The sequence below is a fragment of the Chanodichthys erythropterus genome, chromosome 11 (assembly GCF_024489055.1).
Source record: "Chanodichthys erythropterus isolate Z2021 chromosome 11, ASM2448905v1, whole genome shotgun sequence".
NCBI lineage: Eukaryota > Metazoa > Chordata > Actinopteri > Cypriniformes > Xenocyprididae > Chanodichthys > Chanodichthys erythropterus.
The window spans coordinates 49,128,913-49,153,885 of NC_090231.1; the positions used below are offsets into that span (position 1 = coordinate 49,128,913).

The 24,973-nt window shown below is 38.0% G+C and overlaps 1 protein-coding gene across 15 annotated transcripts in view; it reads right to left on the bottom strand.

Moving 5' to 3' along the window:
• Positions 1-24,973, bottom strand: part of LOC137030018 (adhesion G protein-coupled receptor L3-like) — a 433,419-nt gene that overhangs the window by 28,022 nt on the left and 380,424 nt on the right. For 10 of the 15 annotated variants that reach the window (XM_067399940.1, XM_067399937.1, XM_067399938.1 and 7 more), the window contains 2 exons: positions 17,308-17,436; positions 9,889-12,375 (listed from right to left, as the gene is read on the bottom strand). The exons of 1 other annotated variant lie outside the window; for it this stretch is intronic. In XM_067399940.1, the coding sequence (XP_067256041.1) occupies positions 11,537-12,375; positions 17,308-17,436 (968 nt within the window). In that variant the 3' untranslated portion in view covers positions 9,889-11,536. Of the gene's footprint in view, positions 1-9,888; positions 12,376-17,307; positions 17,437-24,973 lie in introns of those variants that run through there. 4 more of the 15 variants (XM_067399945.1, XM_067399943.1, XM_067399944.1 and 1 more) reach the window with 1 other exon arrangement.

Sequence of the window (24,973 nt, forward strand, 5' to 3'; positions counted from 1 at the left end):
AACTGCTTGAAGCAAGCTAGTGGTTTGCTGGACGCTAGACACTACTTCCGCATTTGTCAACGACACTGTTGTCATGTGGTTTCTACGTCAGTAAAGGCGGTAACAAAGGTAACTGCGTCATTGACAGGCGACTGCACTGCCCCGTGTCACTGTTTAGAATGGGAATTTTCTCATGATTAACAAGTCGTTGAAAACATTACAGATATTGTTAGTAATCAGCTGGACAAAATATATAACACTAGCCTAGTGGTTTTTGGATATTTTACTGCAAAAATGTTACATATTGTACCTTTAAAGAGCCCGATATCGTAGATGATGCTGAATAAATTATATATTTTTAAAATATATATTCACATAGAAAACAGTTATTTTAAATTGTAATAATATTTCACAATATTACTGTTTTTTTTGTTCAAACAAATGCTGCCTATGAGCAGAAAAGACATCTTTCAAAAATATGAAACAGTCTTACCTCACTTCTGAACAGTAGTTCCATTCACTTTAGAAAGGCTGAATTTTCAACTTTCAACTTTGTACTTTCTAAAGTGCAACAGAACACCATTTGAATTTAGATAAAGACATATTTATGATTTTGAAAGAATATGAGCAAAGAAAATGCATCAGGTTCTACATTACCTGATAATAATAACTGTTTGGCAAACATTTGCAGAAGCAGGTGTGAACTTGGTAAATGATCCTCTCACACAAACGCTAACACTGCATAGCATCATTTATTGTTCATTTTGGTTGTTGTAGGAACCTTTCCTTGTTGACAGTCAAACACCTGCTAAACTAACAGTACTGCCAATTTGTTCCTTTATATGTCATCTTACAAGTATCAGGGAATGAATCACCTCACTGGATGAAGGCTGAGATTTTAAGGCTTGTTGTTTTTGTTCAACAAAAACATAAAACTAATACTATTAAAATCGGTAACTGAAATAATGCTGAAATAAAATAAAATATAAATATTAGATGAAAAACTTGAACTTATTTTATTTTCGTTGGTTGCCAAAGCAGAATTTCATAACATTTTTACCATATAATATAAAAATGAAAGCTAAAAATATTAATAAATACTATAATAGTATAAAAATAATACTGGAATGACACTGATTTCAGATGGGAATATCCCACATGCACATTCAAATGGAACGCTTGTGTGTTCTGTGGGAGGAGCCTCGTCATGTGATCTTTGCACTTAGACTGACTGCTCATTTACAGACTCTCTGCTATTGCTATTCTGTTGGCGTTTCATTTCTTTGGATGGCTGCCTGTGGCAGTCCATGAGGGTCCTAAAGAGTGTGAGTCCGGAGCTACTGAGCCTGTCAGAGCAGAGCTGTCATTACCAGCACACACTGATGACCATTACTGCAGCCTCGTCAGCATGTGCACTCTGATACAACAGTGCAGAGAACAGAGAGACATATGACCACAGCGGCTGTCATGACTATGTAGACAGCTGCCTACTAAGGCAACATCCTGTGTGACCAAATCTAATATCATGATATGAGTGATTTTATATCACTGTAAGAACACATACCAAAAGATTATGCATGATAGATGCATGAGTCCCGTTTAAATAGCCAATATAGGCCTATATGACATGTTGTAGCCTATACAGTATACCCTCAGAGTGTGACAGTAGATTGGGCCCAGTTTTTCAAAAGCAATCTGATTGGATTTTGGCTATTGGATTAGATCAAATTTTGAAAATGGTTTGTTCAAAAAAAAAAAAAGGATTCTGAAATCGTATTAGATACAAAATCTTTTTTTTTTTTTTATCTGAATGAAAGTGTCAGTATGAGCTGTTAAATTTTTTTGAGTAAGATTGGGATTTCATGAACAAAAATGTTACAACACTTTAAATGTGTCAAAAATCACAACAATTGTATCATGTAATATATAAACACATTTATTTATTTTTATTTTGCTCTTGATTAGTTTAACCTTAATAATAAAGAAAAATTAGGCTATTTATTAAGACTTTCAGTACAGTACAGTAACACACACACACACGTTTGTTTTTGTGAATTGTGGGGACTTTCCGGGGCCGCAATGCATTTTATACTGTACAAACCGTACTTTCTATCCCCCCTACCCTACCCCTAACCCTAAACCTAACCATCACAGGAAACTGTGCACACCTTTATTGGTGGCTGGTCCCCACGATGTAGGTGAACTCAGGTTTATATTACATCGTGGACACACACACACACACACACACACTATATATCAGTGCTCAGCATAAATGAGTACACCCCCTTTGAAAAGTAACATTTTAAATCTCAATGAACACAAAAACAATTTCCAAAATGTTGACAAGACTAAGTTTTATATAACATCTGTTTAACTTATACCATGAAAGTACGGTTCATAATATAACTTAGAGAACAAAATGTTCAGTTTTACTCAAATTAGGGTGATGCAAAAATGAGTACACCCCACTAAAAGTATTTGGAGTAAAGCTAAATTTTAGACTACAAATGTCTAATTTAACCAGAATTCAACCACACAAGAAGATCAGCAAAGCTTTACTTATCAGTCAGAATACTGTAGCAAAAGTTTATTCATTTACGCTGAGCACTGTATATGGTGATACATGGCACCCCCTTCAGGGTACAAAGTTTGAATTATTAGGTCCACATGGTCCTCCAGAATGGTTCGGTAGTCCTTGGCAGTGACGCATCCATCAAGCACAGTAGGGAATGCCATGATATTGCAGCCCAAACCATCACTGATCCACCCTGTGCTTCACCCTGGGCACTCAACAGTCTGGGTGGTAAGACTCTTTAGGGCTTCTCCACACTGTAAATCCCACGGATGTGGGAAAGACAATGAAGGTGCACTGCTAGCACCAATGAAACTGACATTTGGCATTGGCACGAGTGACCAAAGGTTTAGCTGTAGCAGTCGGACCATGAATATTGACTCTGTGGAGCTCCCGGCCAACAGTTTTGGTAGAAATAGGAAAGGTGTGCATTTAATTCTGCAGTGATTTGGGCAGCTGTGTATTTTATTTATTTTTTTATACAATCTGGGTTAGTTCCTGGACATCCTTTTCAGACAGCTTCCTCTTTGTCGACAGTTACTCCTGTTGGAGATGGTTTGTCATACATGATGGTATGCCAACATTACCTTGGACACCACAGGATTGCAATATTTTATGTGCAGCTGTGCTATTGCTTAGCTAATTTAACCTTCACACTCTGCTGTTACTGATGGAATGTAAAACCAGTGAAGACCACCAGGCCATGCATATATAAGAGTGAAACCTCCAACACTATATTGGTCATTACTCCAGTGTTCAGTGTCACATGATCCTTCAGAAATCATTCTAATATGATGATTAGTTCCTCAAGAAATATTTGTTATTATCAGTGTTGAAAACAGTTGTGTACTTTTTTTCAGGATTCCTTGATGAATAGAAAGTTCAAAAGAACAGCATTTATCTAAAATACAAAGCTTTTGTAACATTTTACACTACAGTTCAAAAGTTTGGGGTCAGTAAGAAATTAAAAGAAATTAAATAAATTAATATTTTTATTCAGCAAGGATGCATTAAATCAATCAAAATTGACAGTAAAGACATTTATACTGTTACAAAAGATTAGATATCAAATAAACGCTGTTCTTTTGAACTTTCTATTCATCAAAGAATCCTGAAAAAAAAAAATATTGTACACAAATATTTTGTACAATTGTAAACAATAAATGTTTCTTGAGCAGCAAATTGACATATTAGAATGATTTCTAAAGGATCATGTGACACTGAAGACAGGATTAACAATGCTGAAAATTCATTTAAAATATTTTCAAATAGAAAACAGTCATTTTAAATTGTGATAATATTTCACAATATTACTGTTTTTTACTGTACTGTAAGTAAATGCACCCTTGGTGAGCAGACGAAACTTCTTTTAAAAACATTAAAAATCTTACCGATCCCCAACTTTTGACACAATATATATATATTCACAGTGGGTACAGAAAGTATTCAGACCCCTTTAAATTATTTACTCTTTGTTATATTGCAGCCATTTTCTAAAATCATTTAAGTTCATTTTTTTTTTCCTCATTAATGCACACACAGCACCCTATATTGACAGAAAAACACAGAATTGTTGACATTTTTGCAGATTGTTTAAAAAAGAAAAACTGAAATATCACATGGTCCTAAGTATTCAGACCCTTTTCTCAGTATTTAGTAGAAGCACCCTTTTGATCTAATACAGCCATGAGTCTTTTTGGGAAAGATGCAACAAGTTTTTCACACCTGGATTTGGGGATCCTCTGCCATTCCTCCTTGCAGATCCTCTCCAGTTCTGTCAGGTTGGATGGTAAATGTTGGTGGACAGCCATTTTTAGGTCTCTCCAGAGATGCTCAATTGGGTTTAAGTCAGGGCTCTGGCTGGGCCATTCAAGAACAGTCACGGAGTTGTTGTGAAGCCACTCCTTCGTTATTTTAACTGTGTGCTTAGGGTCATTGTCTTGTTGGAAGGTAAACCTTCGGCCCAGTCTGAGGTCCTGAGCACTCTGGAGAAGGTTTTCGTCCAGGATATCCCTGTACTTGGCCGCATTCATCTTTCCATCGATTGCAACCAGTCGTCCTGTCCCTGCATCTGAAAAACACCCCCACAGCATGATGCTGCCACCACCATGCTTCATAAAGCCCCGACTGGTGGAGGGCTGCAGTTGACTTTGGAGAATGGTTGACTTTCTACAACTTTCTCCCATCTCCCAACTGCATGTCTGGAGCTCAGCCACAGTGATTTTTGGGTTCTTCTTTACCTCTTTCATCAAGGCTCTTCTCCCCCGATAGCCGAGTTTGGCAAGACGGCCAGATCTAGGTAGGGTTCTGGTCATCCCAAACATCTTCCATTTAAGGATTATGGAGGCCACTGTGCTCTTAGGAACCTTAAGTGCAACATCAGGCTCTTCAGGCAGTTCCTTTGACCTCATGATTCTCATTTGCTCTGACATGCACTGTGAGCTGTAAGGTCTTATATAGACAGGTGTGTGGCTTTCCTAATCAAGTCCAATCAGTATAATCAACACAGCTGGACTCAAATGAAGGTGTAGAACCATCTCAAGGATGATCAGAAGAAATGGACAGCCCCTGAGTTAAATATATGTGTCACAGCAAAGGGTCTGAATACTTAGGACCATGTGATATTTCAGTTTTTCTTTTTTAATAAATCTGCAAAAATGTAAACAACTATGTGTTTTTCTGTCAATATGGGGTGCTGTGTGTACATTAATGAGAAAAAAAAAAAAGAACTTAAATGATTTTAGCAAATGGCTGCAATATAACAAAGAGTGAAAAATGTAAGGGGGTCTGAATACTTTCCGTACCCACTGTATATATATATACACACTGAAGAAATGACACTATAGTGCAATGTAAAATAGTGAGTGTACAGCTTGTATAACAGTGTAAATTTTTGTCCCCTCAAAATAACTCAACACATAGCTATTAATGTCTAAACCACTGGCCACAAAAGTGAGTACACCTGTAAATGAAAATGTCCAAATTGGGCTCAATTAGCCATTTTCTCTCCCCGGTGTCATGTGACTTGTTAGTGTTACAAGGCCTCAGGTGTGAATGGGGAACAGGAGTGTTAAATTTGGTGTTATCGCTCTCACTCTCTCATACTGGTCACTGGAAGTTCAACATGGCACCTCATGGCAAAGAACTCTCTGAGGATCTGAAAAAAAAGAATTGTTGCTCTACATATAGCCTATCAGCTATATGAAGATTGCCAAGACCCTGAAACTGAGCTGCAGCACGGTGGCCATGAATAAGCAGATCATGATCCTCTCCCTTCGGAGACTGGGCCGCAGGGCAGTATTCCAACATGATAGCGACCCCAAACACACCTCCAAGACAACCACTGCCTTGCTAAAGAAGCTGAGGGTGAAGGTGATGGACTGGCCAAGCATGTCTCCAGACCTAAACCCTATTGAGCATCTGTGGGGCATCCTCAAATGGAAGGTGGAGGAGCGCAAGGTCTCTAACATCCACCAGCTTTGTGATGTCGACATGGAGAAGTGGAAGAGGATTCCAGTGGCAACTTGTGAAGCTCTGGTGAACTCCATGCCCAAGAGGGTTAAGGCAATGCTGGAAAATAATCGTGGCCACACAAAATATTGACACTTTGGGCCCAATTTGGACATTTTTATTTAGGGGTGTACTCACTTGTGTACTCACAGCGGTTTATATATTAATGGCTGTGTGTTGAGTTATTTTGAGGGGACAGCAAATTTACATTGTTATACAAGCTTGAGTTGTCACATGAAAAGATATAATAAAATACAAACCCGATTCCGAAAAAGTTGGGACAGTGTACAAATTGTGAATAAAAAAGGAATACAAGAATTTACAAATTTCATAAACTTATATTTTATTCACAATAGAATATAGGTAACATCAAATGTTGAAAGTGAGACATTTTGAAATGTCATGCCGAATATTGGCTCATTTTGGATTTCATGAGAGCTACACATTCCAAAAAAGTTGGGACAGGTAGCAACAAAAGGCTGGAAAAGTTAAATGTACATATAAGGAACAGCTGGAGGACCAGTTTGCAACTTATTAGGTCAATTGGCAACATGATTGGGTATAAAAAGAGCCTCTCAGAGTGGCAGTGTCTCTCAGAAGTCAAGATGGGCAGAGGATCACCAATTCCCCCAATGCTGCGGCGAAAAATAGTGGAGCAATATCAGAAAGGAGTTTTTCAGAGAAAAATTGCAAAGAGTTTGAAGTTGGACTATGGCAAAGTGGAAAACTGTTCTGTGGTCAGACGAATCAAAATTTGAAGTTCTTTTTGGAAAACTGGGACGCCATGTCATCTGGACTAAAGAGGACAAGGACAACCCAAGTTGCTATCAGCGCTCAGTTCAGAAGCCTGCATCTCTGATGGTATGGGGTTGCATGAGTGCGTGTGGCATGGGCAGCTTACACATCTGGAAAGGCACCATCAATGCTGAAAGGTATATCCAAGTTATAGAACAACATATGCTCCCATCCAGACGTCGTCTCTTTCAGGGAAGACCTTGCATTTTCCAACATGACAATGGCAGACCACATACTACATCAAATACAACATCATGACTGTGTAGAAGAAGGATCCGGGTACTGAAATGGCCAGCCTGCAGTCCAGATCTTTCACCCATAGAAAACATTTGGTGCATCATAAAGAGGAAGTTGCGACAAAGAAGACCTAAGACAGTTGAGCAACTAGAAGCCTGTATTAGACAAGAATGGGACAACATTCCCATTCCTAAACTTGAGCAACTTGTCTCCTCAGTCCCCAGATGTTTGCAGACTGTTATAAAAAGAAGAGGGGATGCCACACAGTAGTAAACATGGCCTTGTCCCAACTTTTTTGAGATGTGTTGATGCCATGAAATTTAAAATCTTAGAAACTTATTTTTCCCTTAAAATGATACATTTTCTCAGTTTAAACATTTGATATGTCATCTATGTCCCACATCATTGCATTCTGTTTTTATTCACAATTTGTGCAGTGTCCCAACTTTTTTGGAATCGGGTTTGTATTTACAAAAATGTGAGGAGGGTATTCAACTCTATTATATATATATATATATATATATATATATATATATATATATATATATATATATATATATATATATAAACAAACAAACTTTGTTGCATAATTTTCCTGTTATCACTGTAAAGCTGCTTTGAGTCTGTATGGTAAAAAGATATGTATGCTAAATAAAGGTGACTTGCCTTATTCAGTTTCAGTGTCCAACCTCTGGTTTGGGGGATCGGCAATAGAAGTCTCTTATGCTTACCGAGACTATATTTATTTGATCAAAAATACAGTAAAATGTTGTGAAATATTATTGCAATGTAAAAGAACTGTTTTCTATTTGAATAATTTGTAAAATGTAATTTATTCCTGTGATGCAAAGCTGAATTTTCAGCATCATAACTCCAGTCTTCAGTGTCACATGATCCTACAGAAATCATTCTAATACAATTTGCTGCTTAAGAAATATTTATTATCATCAATTATTACAACTGTTATAGTTGGTGTCATTTCTGCCGCAATCAAAATGTTAGCAAGGAGACTTGTGAAGAGCTTGAGATGAAATATGACGTATGTGATGTGTGAAGAAAATCAAGGTTAATCAAATGTTTAGTTTTAAAATATATATATAAAAAAAATGTAATTAAATTAATTATAAGGACAAACATTTCATTTTAAGAATGAAAGTCTGAAAGAAGTCCCTGAAAGAAGGTTAAAACAATAAAATCTACTTAGGAGGCATTTGAAAAATAGCCCAAATAAAAGAGTTAATAAAAGTTTCTAAGACTATCAAAAAGTCTAAAGTTAAAATGTTAGTTTCAATAAAAATCAACTTCTAGAACATAAAGTCCAAGCAGCTGAAGACACATTTAGTACTGATATTTTGTAAGAAGTGCTCAGTAAATACAAGCTCATCCAGACCTGTGTATCCAATTTCCATAAATTGTGCAGTCTCTGTGTCTGTTAGTGTGACCTGGGCTGCTGTGTAAGCATGCTGGCATTTCGCCTGTTATGAGCTGCTGTAATGACATTAATAATGTGGAGTGTGTGAAAGAGTAAGAAACACAAGCACCAACCAAACTGACATAATTGTCATGACTGAATTTTTTTTAATTAAATTATCATCCATTCAAAAACATCCTGATGAAATCATTTTTTTTGCAAGCAACATTTACCTTGTGTGTTCCTTGAAGAAGAAGAAGAAGAAGAAGAAGAAAAAAACAAAAAAACATAGGGGTTTGGAACAACATGAGATGATGAGTAAATTTATTTAATTTAAGTTTGGATGAATTGTTCCTTTAAAATAGAGCCTAACTGACAATTTTATGCAGTGTTTGGGCTTTTTTTTTAAGCAATCCATCAAATATGAAGATTTTAGTAGAGTGGGTGTGACGACTCCACGGCCACAAGCATGAATGCATCAAATATTCCTGAAAGATGTTTTAATGTTCAGTGTACCTCAAGTATTTCAAGGATTCACCTATAACTCAATAATAACAATAATAAAAAGTTCCTTATAGAGCTGAAGAATTCTGTATCCATGGCAACTTGTCACCCAGCAACTTAATTTCCTTAAAGAGCAACACATTTCAAATCATGTTTTTGCTTATCCAACAAGACTGATTAATATTTACTGTAAATACCATCATCATGATGGAGAATGAATCTTATTTAGCAGCTAGGCAGACTGATGTGCATTAAAAGTTTACTAGCATACAAGCATACGGTTTATAGACTCCATACACACATCTACTCACTTTAATGGCAGGAAGTTTGTCATAGATTGGGACATAAGCTCATCGTCATTGTTGTTTTGCTTAACATGCAGTTGCATGGATGAGAAACTCATTTTCGTTTTAAAGCATAGCATGTAAAGATATAAAATGTATCTCTTTTGGGACTCTTTTAAGACTTTTGGGACTGTCCCCTACCCAGACTTTTACTTTCTCTCTTTAAAACTGTATAAAATTTGTTAAAATCAGGTGAATTCTCATCCATTTTCGCCCTCAATGCTGCTGTCATTAATTTGACTATTTTTCCACGACACATTACTTCTGAAAGCATTTGACTAAGCAACTGCTCTAACATTAATTTAGTACAGTATTTTTGCAAATGTAGTAAGGTAATACGACTCCCTTGAATTAATTGCTTCTGCTTGTAACATTAGGAATTGTACTTGAATGAATGTAAATGCAAATGTAAATCATGATCTCAAAGTGCCTTTATTAGGAACCATTACCAAATGAGTTACTATTGGAGAATTTAATTATAAACCAATCATTCCCCCCCTCCCCCCCAAATGAAGCATTAATTTGACTTACTTTTTCTCCATAATGTGAACAATGTCATTACCATCACACACAGAATCACACATTATACTAAATTCACTTCAAGGTTGATCAAGACCAGAATCAGATTTTTATTTTTTATATTACTCTTTATTACTTGTATCATTTTTTACCATAAATGTAACAGTTGTAAGTTTTATTTTTCAAGGTTTGATGTCAAAAGAGCTCCTAATTGAAGAAAGCCATATGAGACGTGTTTGTGTTGCAGAAAACGTACACATCCAGCAACTCTCGGCTTCACTCTGTCAGCCATTTATTTGTTGGCAAACAAGTTTCACTGTTACAACAAATATTAGTGAGAGGTCATTCAACCACAGGAGAAGAAGAAAAAAAAAAAAAGGATAAACAAAAGAATAAATAAAATTAATAATCATATTTGTTATGATAAAAAATTATAATGTGCCACATTCATTTCACCTCTAGCAGTTTTGCAGAATAGTTTGTACTTTTTTCCCTCAGTGAAATAAATAAACATTCATTCTCCACCAGAAAGAAAAAAAAGGCAAAAAGAAGGTATTTTTAGGTTTCTCTCATCCTAAATGTGGATCTCTGCAGTCAAATCATACAAGTGCCTCGTATGCATCTCTGTTAAAATCTCTCTCTCTCTGAATGAAAACGACTTCTGTTGATCATATACTGTGATTCTCATATCTCTACCCCAAAATGGCAACATATTTTCAATGCTTTCTTCATCTACAAACTGGTGTCTATAAATCAAATAGAATGAGGAAAAAAGTTTTTTTTTTTTTTTGTCTATTCTGTTGTTTTTTTTTCTACTTGCCATTATTCAAACTGAAATGAAGACATGAATGTAAAAGATATAATTAAAAAAGAGCGAGGGATCAAAACCTGTCGTGTTGAGGACAAGACCATCAGAAGAGAAAGGAAATGATCTGAAATCACCATGGTTACGGAAGCGGAAAGGCGTAGGAACAGAATAAGCACTATCCTGTGTAACACTAGTGTCTGTACATTTACATAGAAATATTGTAGAATTCTCCGGTATTAGTTCTTCCCCCACTTTTTAATATTTGTTATTAATACAGCAAAGAACAGAAACGGTGGAGTCCTCCTTCTTCGGCATTGTTCTCTGTCGCAGCAAAATGTGCTGCTGTTCACCACATGAGAAGAAGAAACATATTTAAAAAGCAAATATGGATACAGAAGGTATTAAAATAGTTTCCGAGTCACATTGTTTCAGACTTGATTGGTGTTGACTAGACGGCACTGAGCTACTAACAATGTTTTTGGCAGTTATTTGTATTCCTTCGGGGCTGCTGAGAGTGAAAAACCCTCGAAATCTCGCACTCCCCGTAAGGTTATACAGCAAATCCTTTTTTGGGTCTGTTTTCCCATTTAAGTAGAAGTGCACGACCAATAGAATCAAAAGAATGTCAGCTTTCATTCCTCAACAAGCAAAAGTACCCATAATCCTTTCCTGAACAGAATACAAAAATCGCCTCACAGGGTTTGTTGTTGCAGTTAATTTTTCTGCGGACACGTAGAAGCAAGAGTGAACAACTGCGGACGACAGAACGGTACGGAAACGTAGAAGAGCACGTGGAGCTCGAGATGTCATTGGGTGATGAGGATGAGCAGAGCAGAATGCGTGATGTTCGGCACCCTCTATAGGCTGGTGACCATGTGTGCGGGCTCCTGCGGCATTTCTTCGGGCGAAAGCTCATCTTTGGGCGGGACGATAAAGCCGTCGCTGCTTCCGCGGCCCAGTTGGTAGTAGTTATGCAGCTGGTGCAGATGGTTGCGTGAGCCCAAGTTGGGCATGCTCTTATAGTACACGTCATCTGGCTCCCCGGTCCTGGGAAGCGTGTGCGTGTCACCACCGCGGGGCAGCGAATGCGTGTCGGCGCGCTCAGGGTCGGGCAACGTGGGCATGCTGGTGTAGAGCGAGTCTCTCTGCGGGGACGGAGTCTCTTCCGTTTGCTCCTCTGTCAGCAGAGGGAAGAAACTCTCACTGTTTTCTTGGGGAAGGCGCCGTCGCAATGAAGAGGCTGAGCTGAATGTGGTGGGAACAGGCTGGATGTGGCGTGGTGGGGGAAGCAAAGGTGCATTGGACTCCTCCCTGATCAAATCCAGCCCTAGACTGTCCTCGGGCGGGAAAGATCCGGAGTCGTCCAAGCCCAATGCAAGATTGACGGGCAGCATGGGCGAGTCTTTCACCCCGCCCCCGTTGCTGACTTCGTTCACCAACTTGTTCATAAGGTTGCGTCCGTGTTCGGCCGTGCGGTCGTGGTTGTTCAGGTAGGTGGGCAAGTAGTTGGAGGTGAGCTCTTTCAGGATCCGTTTCTCCAGCGTGGTCTCTTTGTGTACGTTGTACGTGCGGTCAATGATTTGCACGCAGTCGCTCATGTAATCGGCGCTGGCCAAGCTGTAGCTGTTGCCATGGTTACCATTCAGTGGTAGAGTATCCATGGCACTTGTATCCCGAGCATTGTTCAGGATTCCCTCTGTAAGATGGAGAGTCAAGGAGAAGAGGTAATTAAAAACACTTGCGCCTGGCGCAAATAATAAGACCGGCATGCAAAACCGCTCGCAGAAACAAACTGAAAAACCTTGAAACTCTTCATCCCTGAGGCGAATATTAATTGAGCTTCCAAAGAATGCTATCTTGATTGGATTCGTCATGGGTTCAAGGCTGATGTGAGGTTTAAAACTCATTGTAGAACTCACTGAAACGTGCCAGCTAGCGCTGTGATAATGGACTTACCAGTCAAACACATCTTTGGTTATAAATTATCTTCCCACAGAACACTCAAATCAATAGCAAAGCTGGCAAACACAACAAACACAAACACACAACAAACACAACAGCTAATGCAGACGCTTGGCATGTAAAAGCTTTTGACAAACCAAATCATGCTGGCCTTTATATAACACTCATATATCATTAGGTACAGAGAGAGCAGCTTCTCCGCCTATAGATTTCTACTTTAATTAAATTTTGCATATTATTGGCATCTTGCTGGTAAATTTAACACTCTCCCACACTCAAAAAAAAACAAATCGTGGAAGCACTTTCTTGTTTACCAATTTTTAGATAAATCATTTGAGCATAAACAAATAAATAACATTTGTTTTACTTATCAGTGGCTTCGACAAATATGCAAATTTTAATTGGGGGAAAAAAGACCAGGGTTGCAAAACACCGAATTGTCCACTCAGCTTCTATTTTAACAAAAGCATCACTTTGCGTCGATGAAGAGACGAGAAAATTAGGTTTTCATTTTAATGAGGTTGAGAGTGCTCTCTGATTAGAATATTGACTTAAACATCTCTTAGCAGAATGGCGTTTTCTATAGTTTTAAGAAAAGAGTAATAACGTTAAGGGAAATTACATTTGGTAAGCAATGTTTAGTTTGACTCCCATACTTGTCTCTCTGTAGGGCTCTTAAAGGACAGCATGGAAAAAGGAAAGAGAAAAAAGGTACAGGTAAGCATTCACAGTGACCGCTCAAATAGAACATGCACACAGATTAATGAAGCGCAGGTAAATGGTTACGCTCAACCCCATCGTTTCACCTCTCAAATACAGACACACACCCCGTGTCCCCTCGCAATCCCAGGATGCACATGTAAATGCCATAAAATTGTGCTTTAAAGCCCCCTGAATGTCTGGAGGGCGCAGAAATGGGCTTCTGTCTCCATTAGCGGAGCGCTCCGCTTCAAACGCGATTCCACAGTCAGACTTGTATACGGTAAGAGAGTTATTGATCGGGCTAAAGAGGAACATTAAAAGTGGCCTGGGATCTATTCGTAATTTCTGGGCTTTTATTGATATTAGATTTCAAGGTCGCTACAATGTTGTCAACGTAGATGAAGAGGTTGTTATCCCGCACTCGCCCCTCCCTGCTGACGCGTCTACCTCTCTGTCTCTAGAGCCTTTTGAATTTTTTCAGATCTTTGCATTAGTAAAGGTGGCACTAACAGGTGGTGACGGGGAGAAAGCAGATCAACAGACAGTCGGGAAGAGACAAGAGTGAGACAGCTGCGTGCAGGGATGCGTTATTGCTAACAGGAGAAGCCATGCCTCCTGTGAGCATCTCAGCATGAGAGCGCAGTAAATTCCTGTTCTAAAAGAAGTCGCTAGACGTATGAAGTCTTGCTCTGAAAACTGACTTTTTTTTTGCATGCAGCCCTGCAGAAGCACATTCTTATTAGTGCTTAGTGCGACCCTTCTGTATGAGACACATTAGACTGCCTTTAAAGTTGAAAGGGCCTGTTTACACCTGGTCAATTTATGCGTTTTTACTGATCGGTAAAAATCACACATGGTAAAGTCTGTTTGGCCGCATAAATTTGTCTCCGCAAAATGAATATAAATCTGATCTTTAATTCCTGCACTATTCTGTCATTAATGACTCACCCTCATGTCGTTCCAAACCTGTAAGACCTTTTGATGAAATCCAAGAGGATTTTTCTTATCCTCAATAGAAAGCGACGAAATTACCACATTCAAGGTCCAGAAAAGTACTAAAGACAACGTGACTACAGTGGTTCAACCTTAATGTTATGAAGCCGCGAGAATACTTTTTTTGTGCTAAAACAAAACAAAAATAGCGACCTAATTCAACAAATTCGTCTCTCCCCTGTCATTCTCCTACACTATTTTCATTGCAGCACTTCCAGGTTCTACGTCAGAACGCCCACTCAGTATTGGCTGACACCTGTTCACGTTAGCAGCCGGGTTGAGCCGGCGTTCGGACATAAAAAAAAATTTGAAAATAGCATAGGAATGTCTTTACTACTTTTCTGGACCTTGTATGTGGTAATTTCGTTGCTTTCTATTGAGGATAAAAAACTTCTTATATTTCATCAAAAATAACTTAATTTGTGTTCCGAAGATGAACGAAGGTCTTAAGCCTAGAACACACCAAGCCGACGCCGACGAACTAGTGGCGACAAAAGCAGACAGCTGGGTTGGCTCACGTCGGCAGCGTCTGGGTGCAAAGTTACCCTGACACACCAAACCGACACTCGACACCTGACGGCTTGGCACGTCCGTTCTGCGCCTGTGTAAGAAGAAATGCCTTTCCGTACCAGCAGGTGGCAGTAGCTGAACAGCCAATCAGAATGATCAGATGGCCAGACTGAACAACGAGCTCCGACGCAGATTCAACATATCGAATCGGCCAAAAAAAAAAGCTGTCGAGGACCGACTTCAGCTGACAGTGTGGAACACACTGAGAAAACTTAGGGTGCTTTCACATTAGCACTTTTGGTGCACATCCGGGTTCGATTGACGTCAGGGTTCGGGACGTTTGGATGATGTGTCTTCTGAACTCGGGTGCGCACCTGTGAACCGTACCCGAGTCCGCTTAAAAAGGGTGGTCTGGGGTACGGTTGGCTTCTGATATGAATGCAAACGTACCAAATTGCGGAAGTGAAATGCTATTACTGCCGTATTATTTGATAAAAATGTGTTTGTGTGTGTGTTTCACTCACTTTCCCGACGAGCGTGACTGACCTGCTGCAAGCAGAGAGCTGTAGTGTAGCCTTTCTTATTTCTGCTCACCTTCTGTACTACAGTCGCGGCAGATAGAGGCAAGTGCCGTTATGAACAAAACCAACGGTTCAAAAACAAAAATATAAAAGTGAGGAGAGCAACGTTATGCATTTTGCCGCCTTCTCCTGTGCCATAGTTACTAAGCAACGTAGTAAACAGCTGCTGGCTTGATTACGCAAACGAACCGTGGGTCGGACCCAAATAATATAATGTGAACACAGTCCAGCGGGCGCAGGGGGAGGGGGGAGCAATCAAACTTGAGTTCGGTCCAGGCAATCGAACCAAGTGTGAAAGCACCCTTAGTCGGCCTACGTACAAAAACTGCCTGATGGCCGACCGTCGGCTTGGTGTGTTCCGGGCTTTACGGGTTAGGAATGACATGGGGGTAAGTACTTGACATTTTTGGGTGAACTAACCCTTTAACGGAGTTCACGTCAACAAAAACAACAAAAAATGAGCTGCATTTTATTTATCATCAGCTAATTTCAAGATCAAAGGCCGCTTTAGCAACCAGATGCATTTCCACTTGCCCAGTTGCATCTGGAACATCAATCCACCTCCTGAAGTGGTTTGAGTGATTGGATTTAATTGTGCATTCACACTATGTCATAATTACAGCAATTGCGCGATTTCAGCACGTAAAAAGTGTTCATGTCCTTATGTTCAAGCTCATAATTACAGCTTGTAAGATACAAGTTTTCTGAGAGCTCCCACGTGTACCATGTGACCGCTGTACCACCTGACCGCTGCAGATTCATTTAGGTGTTGATAGTGGTGCTACAGAATCACATAATTCCCAGTCAGAGGATGTGAACCGCTCCGAAAATAACATAATATGTTGTCATCTTGAGACTACTGTAATTATGACATGGCATGAACGCAGCATAAATCCATCTCGAAAGAGGGCATTTACACCTGGTCTTTTCACGATCGGATAGCTATCCAATCAGAGATAAGGCATGAAGTGACCAGGTGTAAACAGGCCAAACCCGTTATCCCATGCTCGGCCTGAAATGCCAGACCTCCTGCAAGCATGAGTGCATGGTAGATTTCTAGCCTTTGGATGTATGAAGTCTTACTGAGTGTTTTGTATGCAGGGAATGCATTTAGTGTTTTCATTTGCATCAGTGCTGTGATGTAATAGAAACGTCATGCGTTAATGTCCAAACCCTTCAGTCTTCAAAAAAGTGGACGATTTTGTCTTGTGATTCAGCACTCATGCGTGTATAAAGTTTGTATTTGCATTTCTGTTTAGATGAAGAAGTCATTATCCCACGCTTGTTCTGAAATGCACAGCTTCCTGAGAGAGCAAATGGTAGATTTCTGGACTGTGAATTTCGCATGCAAGGAGCGCATTCATTGTTTTTAGTTGCATCAAGTCCAGTGTAGCTGTCAAATCCCATCTGCATGAGACACATTTGTGTGACATGTCTTCAAAAGAGTGGGTGATTTTATTTTATTCTGCGATAAGGCACTAATGCTCATAAAGACTGAGTCGCATTTGTGTCATGCCGCAAAATATAGCCATCAGTTACTATGATTACTTCAGCTGTATGAACTACTTTTTCATTGGCAACTAAGTGTTACTACAGACCATACCAGACAAAAGACAAAGATGATCGCAGACACGTTCAGCTTGAAGCCACATAGTGGAGCCATTTCCCCCCAAACACACACACACACACACACACACACACACACACACACACACACACACACACACACACACACACACACACACACACACACACACACACACACACACAACACACGCGCACACACACACACGCACACACACACACACACGCACACAAACAAACACACACACATACAGTTAGTGCACAGCAAGTTAAAGCAACGGAAGAATGCAGCACACCTTGAGCGTTGTACATGCTGAGAGTGGGGTTGTTATAGACGGCTGATTCGCCCAGTAAGGTGTTATAGGGGTTGTTAGAGGCGTGTGAGCGCAGCAGAGAGTTTGGGATGAGGTGATTGGCCATGGCACCTGATGCAGCCACACAGATGGAGAGAAGAACACACAGAGAAGATCAAACAAATGCAGCAACAATGTTAGCATTGGTATCATACAGGCATCTCCTCAGCAGCCACAGAAAAAAAGCAGGGACATTCAACCAATGTTAGCATTCATATCTCATCAGAGCCTCTGACGGTCTATGTGAGTGAGCCTGTTATGGAAAAGACCTGGTCCTGGATAAAATGGATAATTTCTCAGTGGGGTTAAAGGGTTAGTTCACCCAAAAATGAAAATTCTGTCATTTATTACTCACCCTCATGCCATAAGAGTACTCACCCGTAAGACCTTCGTTAATCTTCAGAACACAAATTAAGATATTTTTGATGACATCTGATGGCTCAGTGAGGCCTTTATTGGGAGCAAAGCCACTGAACCTCTCAAGGTCTATAAAGGTACTAAAAACATATTTAAAAGAGTTCACGTGAGTTCAGTGGTTCTACCTTAATATAATAAAGCAACGCGAATACTTTTTGTGCGCCAAAACACCAAAACGACAATATCTGCTAGTGATGGCCAATTTCAAAACACTGCTTCAGAGCTTTACAAATCCAATCAGTGGTTCGGAGCACCAAAGTCACGTGATTTCAGCAGTTTAGCCATTTGATAGGAGATCTGAATCACTAATTTGAAACAAAAGATTCATAAAGCAGTGTTTTGAAATCGGCCATCACGAGATATTGTTGAAAAGTCATTATTTTGTTTTTTTGGCTCACAAAAAGTATTCTCGTCGCTTTATAATATTAAGGTAGAACCACTGAACTCACATGAACTGATTTAAATATGTTTTTAGTACCTTTATGGATCTTGAGAGGTTCGGTAGCTTTGCTTTCAATAGAGGCCTCACTGAGCCATCGGATTTCATCAAAAATATCTTAATTTGTGTTCTGAAGATGAACAAAGGTCTTACGGGTGTGGAACAGCATGACAGTAAGTAATAAATGACAATATTTTCATTTTTGGTTGAACTAACTCTTTAACTATAGTCAGCTAGTGAGTTTTTTTCTGTTAACTTACTCATAAAAGTTGGCAAAATAATATTTTAGCAAAGATACAGATTTAAAGTGTATTCTTAAATTTGCATCTCTGCTACAAAGAACAAAAAAAAAATCACAAAGAAGACTCATCTTGCACTTAGGGTGTATAGATTTTGGTAGCACTTTATTTTACAGTCCTGTTCCACATGTACATACTATGTTCTTATGATAGCAATTACAATAACTGGGTTATAACTAGGTACTAACCCTGAACCTACACCTAAACCTAACCTTAACCCATGTAGTTACCTTATATTACCAGTACCTTCTTAGGTAAGTAATTATACTGGGTTACACTTTTTTTTTAAGGTGTCAATGTTACAGTGTAATTATATATTTAAGTACTGAGTAATATTAATTAACAACATGTACTTACTATAGGTTTAGGGCAGGATTAGGGTTTGGCTGAGGGTTAGTTGCATGTAATTATGTATAATTTACATGTGACTACAGTGGTTCAACCTTAATGTTATGAAGCGATAAGAATACTTTTTGTCTGCCAAAAAAACAAAATAACAACTTTATTCAACAATATCTAGTGATGGGTGATTTTAAAACACTGCTTCATGAAGCTCCGAAGCTTTACAAATCTTTTGTTTCGTATCAGTGGTTCGGAGCATGTATCAAACTGCCAAAGTCAAGTTATTTCAGTAAATGAGGCTTCATTACATCACAAGTGTTTCGAAACATTTAGAAATTTCAATGGTTCACATGACTTTAGCAGTTTGATACATGCTCCGAACCACTGATTCGAAACAAAAGATTTGTAAAGCTTCGAAGCTTCATGAAGCAGTGTTTTGAAATCGCCCCATCACTAGATATTGTTGAATAAAGTTGTCATTGTGTTTTTGGTGCACAAAAAGTATTCTCATCGCTACATAACACTAAGGTTGAACCACTGTAGTCACATGAACTGTTTTAAATACGTCTTTAGTAGCTTTCTGGATATTGAAAGTGTTAATTATCTTGCTGTCAATGGAGGCCTCACTGAGCCATCGGATTTTATCAAAAATATCTTAATTTGTGTTCCAAAGATGAATGAAGGTCTTACGGGTGTGGAACGACATGAGCGTGAGTAATAAATTACAGAATGTTCATTTTTGGGTGAACTAACCCTTTAAGACACAAGTCAATATTATGAGATAAAAAGTCAATCATGACAAAAATGTACTAATCTCATAATTTTGACCTTTTTGTCAATTTTGACCTTTTCTAATAATGACTTACAATTTTGACTTAAAATCTCAATTTTTACTTGTCTTAATTTCAAATTGATCTCATAATGACTTAGCATCTCATCATTTCATTTTCATTTATAATTTTACAAAAGCGTGATTGTTTTTTTCTTATTTGGTAGATATAGGCTTTCATAAGATTGAGAATGTCCACCCCCCACTGTACAAATGACTAGCAAAAATGGTTATGATTATGGCTATTTAAAAAAGGGACAAGAAGTTCTGTTTCAAAATTCATCCCATTTTAAAACACAGCTTTTGTAACAAATTCTCCTCCATCTTCTTCACTTTCAAGACAATTACTGTTGGATTGAAATTGCCAGCTGTGAGCAGTGTTCCTATTATTATGCATAATCTCTCGGCAGGCTCACACAGAATCTGTGCGCACTTATTTCCACAAAATTGGATTACCGATTTTCACGAAGTGAAACATCTCCCGCCCCTTGAATGTTTGTTTATTAAATATTTAGCTAATTTGATCATGCTTTTAGTTAACAATAAGAGTATAATACTTTCAGCTCATCTCTCAGTTTTTAACTATGACTCAGTAAGACTTTCTGTTTGATTCTCCAAAGAAGATCATGTACAATATGAGCTCATTTATTAAACAGAAGTTTGGTTGTGATTATCAGTGTAGGCACGTTTATTATGCTGTCGACTAATTATACACCTCTGTAAATCATATGCTGAACACTGAGATAAGCACCTTCAGATAAATGACAGAAAGACATAGAGAGAGAGAGAGACAGAGGTTCATTGAGGTTGAGGTTTAAATGCATCTTTTGTTCCGCAGTGGAAATTGTTACACAAATTGACATTTCACCTGCACAGTGTTTGTGCAAAAGATCCTGACCTCTGAAAAATTCTCTCCAGAAGTGAGGTTGAGGAGGTAAATATGATCAATAAACAAATTAAGGCTGTCAACTTTAACACATTAAGGTGATTAATTAAAAATGTGTAATATTGTTAATTTTTTTTGTTAAAACATTTATTGAATTTCATGACCAAAATAATATTATTCATAGAAACATTAAATATAAAATCAGCATAAGATGTCTTCTATGATTACGATCATAAAGTATTACGGTAGCACTTTACAGTTTTGCATACACATAATATGTACTGACTATTATAATTATCATTATAATACTGGGCAATAACTATTAATACCCCTATTGTTACCATATATAACTTCCTTAACCTATATTGTTACTTTATATTACTATATATTAGAGAGTTGTCAAAATTACCGACTTCAGTACAATGTTGGTACAGAAATTTAAAAAATGTAACGCTTTGAGCGCTGTTGAGCGGATTGGTAAAAACTTCTGATTGGCCAGTGTGTTGATGCGCTCATTGGATGTGTCTGTGATTGGCTTCATTGATCAACTCTTCAAAAACGTTTTAAATAGTCATCAATGACGCTTTTCAACAAGTGCTTACACAGATACACACGGGAGTGTTTGAAATGTTCAAACGCTTTCAAAACGCTTTTTAATTAAATTAAACACTTTTGTCCGTTTTCAAACATTCCCACGTGTTGTTCATTGTAGCCAATCACAGACATATCCGATGAGCACGTGAACACAATGGCCAATCAGAGGTGTTTACGAATCCGCTCAACAGCGCTCAAAGCATCACATTTTTTTAATTTCTGTACCGATTGGTACCAAAGTCGGTACTTTTGATAACTCCAATATATTATGAAAGTCCAACCAGCATTACATTGCCATCTAGTATATTTTTAAGCATTCTGATGTATTTTAAAGAATAGAAAATGTAGTAAAGATCGGCGACGTAAAATAATCCAAATAATCCGGCTTTCACACAAATTACTGAATGCGACTATTGCTTATACTTCTTGTTTTTCTATTCCTTAAAGATTAAAGAGGTAAACTACAAAAAGGTGTGATTAATGTGATTTACAAAAGCTAATAAAATAATGGAACTAAGGCCTAATCCCGGTTTAATCTAAGCCCTGTCTGTATAACCAGGCCATAATGTTTTAAAATGTTTTCTTTTTCTCTGCCGTTGACATGCTTTTCCAGCAATCCGTGTTTTCACTGTTATGTGGTAGGTGGCGGTGTTACACATCTTCTAAAATAGAACAGAATTTCCGGATCCAAATACAAGTGAAGAAAAAAGATCTGCATAAACCAGGAGAGGATAGAAGTTGCTTAAACACATGTAAGCTAACATGATCATCAAACAATCAAGAGCATAACCCACTAAGAGGTTCACGACTGAGCAAGCTGTGGGGGTGCTGATCTATGCTTTGATCATCATTCTGAATCCAATCTGGAAGAAGTCTTTGACAAAAATGTGATTTTCTCAGCTTTTTATTTATTTTTATTTATTAATTTAGTTTTATTTATTTTTTATTAAATATGCCTACAGTCAAGTGTTGATAAAAAAATAAATAAATAAGAAAATAAACTAATATATTTCTTAAGCAGATGCTCTGTTCTTTCTTTATTCATACAACAAAATATTCTGGATATGAATATTCTGAATATGATCAAAAATGCTGGTGCTGGCTGGCAACTTTAAGATAAAACGCTGGTTGGGAAAGAGTTACGGGTAGAGTTAGTCTGTATTTATTATAATTAGCTTCATGTAATAGTCTCATGTATCTTAGACTATAATCTGTCTTGTGACAGGCAGGTGACCCAGTAAACTATGTGTATCTCGATGAGTGTTGTGGTTTCTCTGCATGTCTCTCACACTCCTCCTCGGAGTTCAGCTTTGTGTTTCTGTTTAATACATCTGTCAGCTCTGAGCAGCATGAGTGATAGAGCATCTTTCTCTCTCTCTCTCTCTTTCTCTCTCTCTCTCTCTCTCTCTCTCACACACACACACACACACACACACACACACACACACACACACACACACACACACACACACACACACACACACACACACACACACACACACATTTGGGTTAAGTGCTGAGAGCCTAATTATTTCCATCGTGACACTTCCTCTCTCTAGAGAGGGTCAATCCATCATCATAACAGAACATTAGCGTCTCACTGATCAGAACAGGAACAGAGACTGAGACAGAAAGAGAGGAATCAAATTTATAGAGGCATCTGAAATTCAGAACGATTCAGAGCAGATCTTCCTTCTAGCTCCCAGGTGTGTGGGGGTTTTCAAAGGTAGATTGTAAGAAAAAAAAATCTCTTATAAGTGAGCTAAATCTGCTAAATTATCATTCGACTGGAAAAAGGGTCATAGATTTGTGTGTGTGTGTATATATATTTTATAGAACCTTATTTTGACAATTAGTTTAACATGTTATTAATTGTTGAAAAAAAATATTTTAATGACAATAAATATGTTCAAGAACTAAACATATGGATCCTTTCAACCTCATGATGAGAAACAGGGTTATTATAGTTTGTTTCATAATGAATGAACTTTAGCCTACACAATTATTGAACTAAACTGAATCAATACTGAACTGAATTGAGCAGAATAATGAGACTATTGTCTTTTTTTTTAGGGTTTGCATCATTGAATTGAAAAAAAAAAAAAAAAAAAAAGATAACTTGACCAGTTAATTAAAACTATAACCAAATTGTTTACTTGAAATAAAAAAAAAAAAGCTTAAACTTATTTTATTTCAGCTAGTTGCCAAAAGCAACATTTCTCATTTAGTTGAATTTGTATACTAAATTAAATAAAAAATTACTACAATTTTTTCAACTACAACTAAAACTGATATAAAAAGACATTCTGTGCCCCTTTTCTTTATGCTACTTGTGGAAAGTGCCTTATTTCCTTTCACTAAAAGCAGCACGGTTCTGCAGTTTCCTGCTCTCCAGCATCTTTTGTGCCTTCTGACTGGATGGTGTGAATTAGCCTGAGATGTTTCAAAGCATCTGCTGTTCTGTCCTGTCCAATCGCAGTGCTTTCACTGAGGGAATGAACGCCGACTGAACTGTCTGAGCTCTGATGGCTCGTCTGCATTATTGAGGCCTGCAGCTTATTTCTGTCATTTCACTGAACTGGTAATGTTTTGTTTTAAGATACGGCATACTCCACACTAATTAAATCCTCATCCACCTGTTTACTTCTCATTTACACAATATACAAAGAGTTTGAAGGAACATGAATGTAATCTAAATGTAAATTAAATGAGCTTTATTACATTATGCTAACAATTATTAAAACAGTTTTAAGTTTAACTTGGTTTTCTGTTCTATTCCCTCCTCTCAACACACTGTCATTTACTTAAAAAGTTTTTAAAGTTTAATTACCTCATTTCGTTTTAACTTTGTACTTTACTGCCCATAAAAATAGACTTATTTGCATGTTCTGGTTTTTCAGAACTATTCTTGCTCAATTAAAGTAGCGTTGCTGATGCATGGCAGGAGAAACTCACAGACTATATTTACTTTAAATGTTTAATGTATTGAATGTCAGGATTAGAAAGATCTTCATTAAAGAAACATAACTGCAACTTTAAGTTTTATCTGTAGACATGAAATCTTTTGAAACTCTTTACCACCCCCCCACCCCCACTGATTTCAAACATGCAATTATATGGAACATTGAATTCTGCAGGCGCTGGTTAAATTCTACTTGATGTCAGTAGGCTCAGACTTCATTCAGATTTTATGACCTGATTTTGAGTTCTGTAATTCTGTGGAATGAATACAAATATGCTGAAACATGTCAAACAGAGCTGAGAGCACAAATGCTTGTCTTGCATTAGCTCTGTGGTGCGTCACACATTACGTAATATGCTGGAACGGTCACGCGTGACGTACGCGGAAGTACCAAGCAAGTGTTTATAAAAAGTGAACGTGTAAAGACTAAGTCAAAAGCCCTTTACAAAAAAAAAGGTAAAACAATGATGTCAGAAAATTTTGAAGTTGGAGGAGAAAACGAGTACTGTGGTACTTCTACCAACGTCACGCGTGATTTTTACAACGTGATTACATAATGCGTGGCGAATTTTTTAATTAAATTTTTTTTAAGCAAATGGCAGATCGTTTCACTAGACAAGACTCTTATTCCTCAGCTGGGATCGTGTATTGAAACTACAATTTGGACCTTCAACCCGTTGGACCCCACTGAAGTCCACTATACTGAGAAAAATCCTGGAATGTTTTCTTCAAAAACGTTAATTTCTTTTCGACCGAAGAAAGAAAGACATAAACATCTTGGATGACATGGGAGTGAGTAAATTATCTGAAAATTTTAATTCTGAAGTTAAATAATCATGAC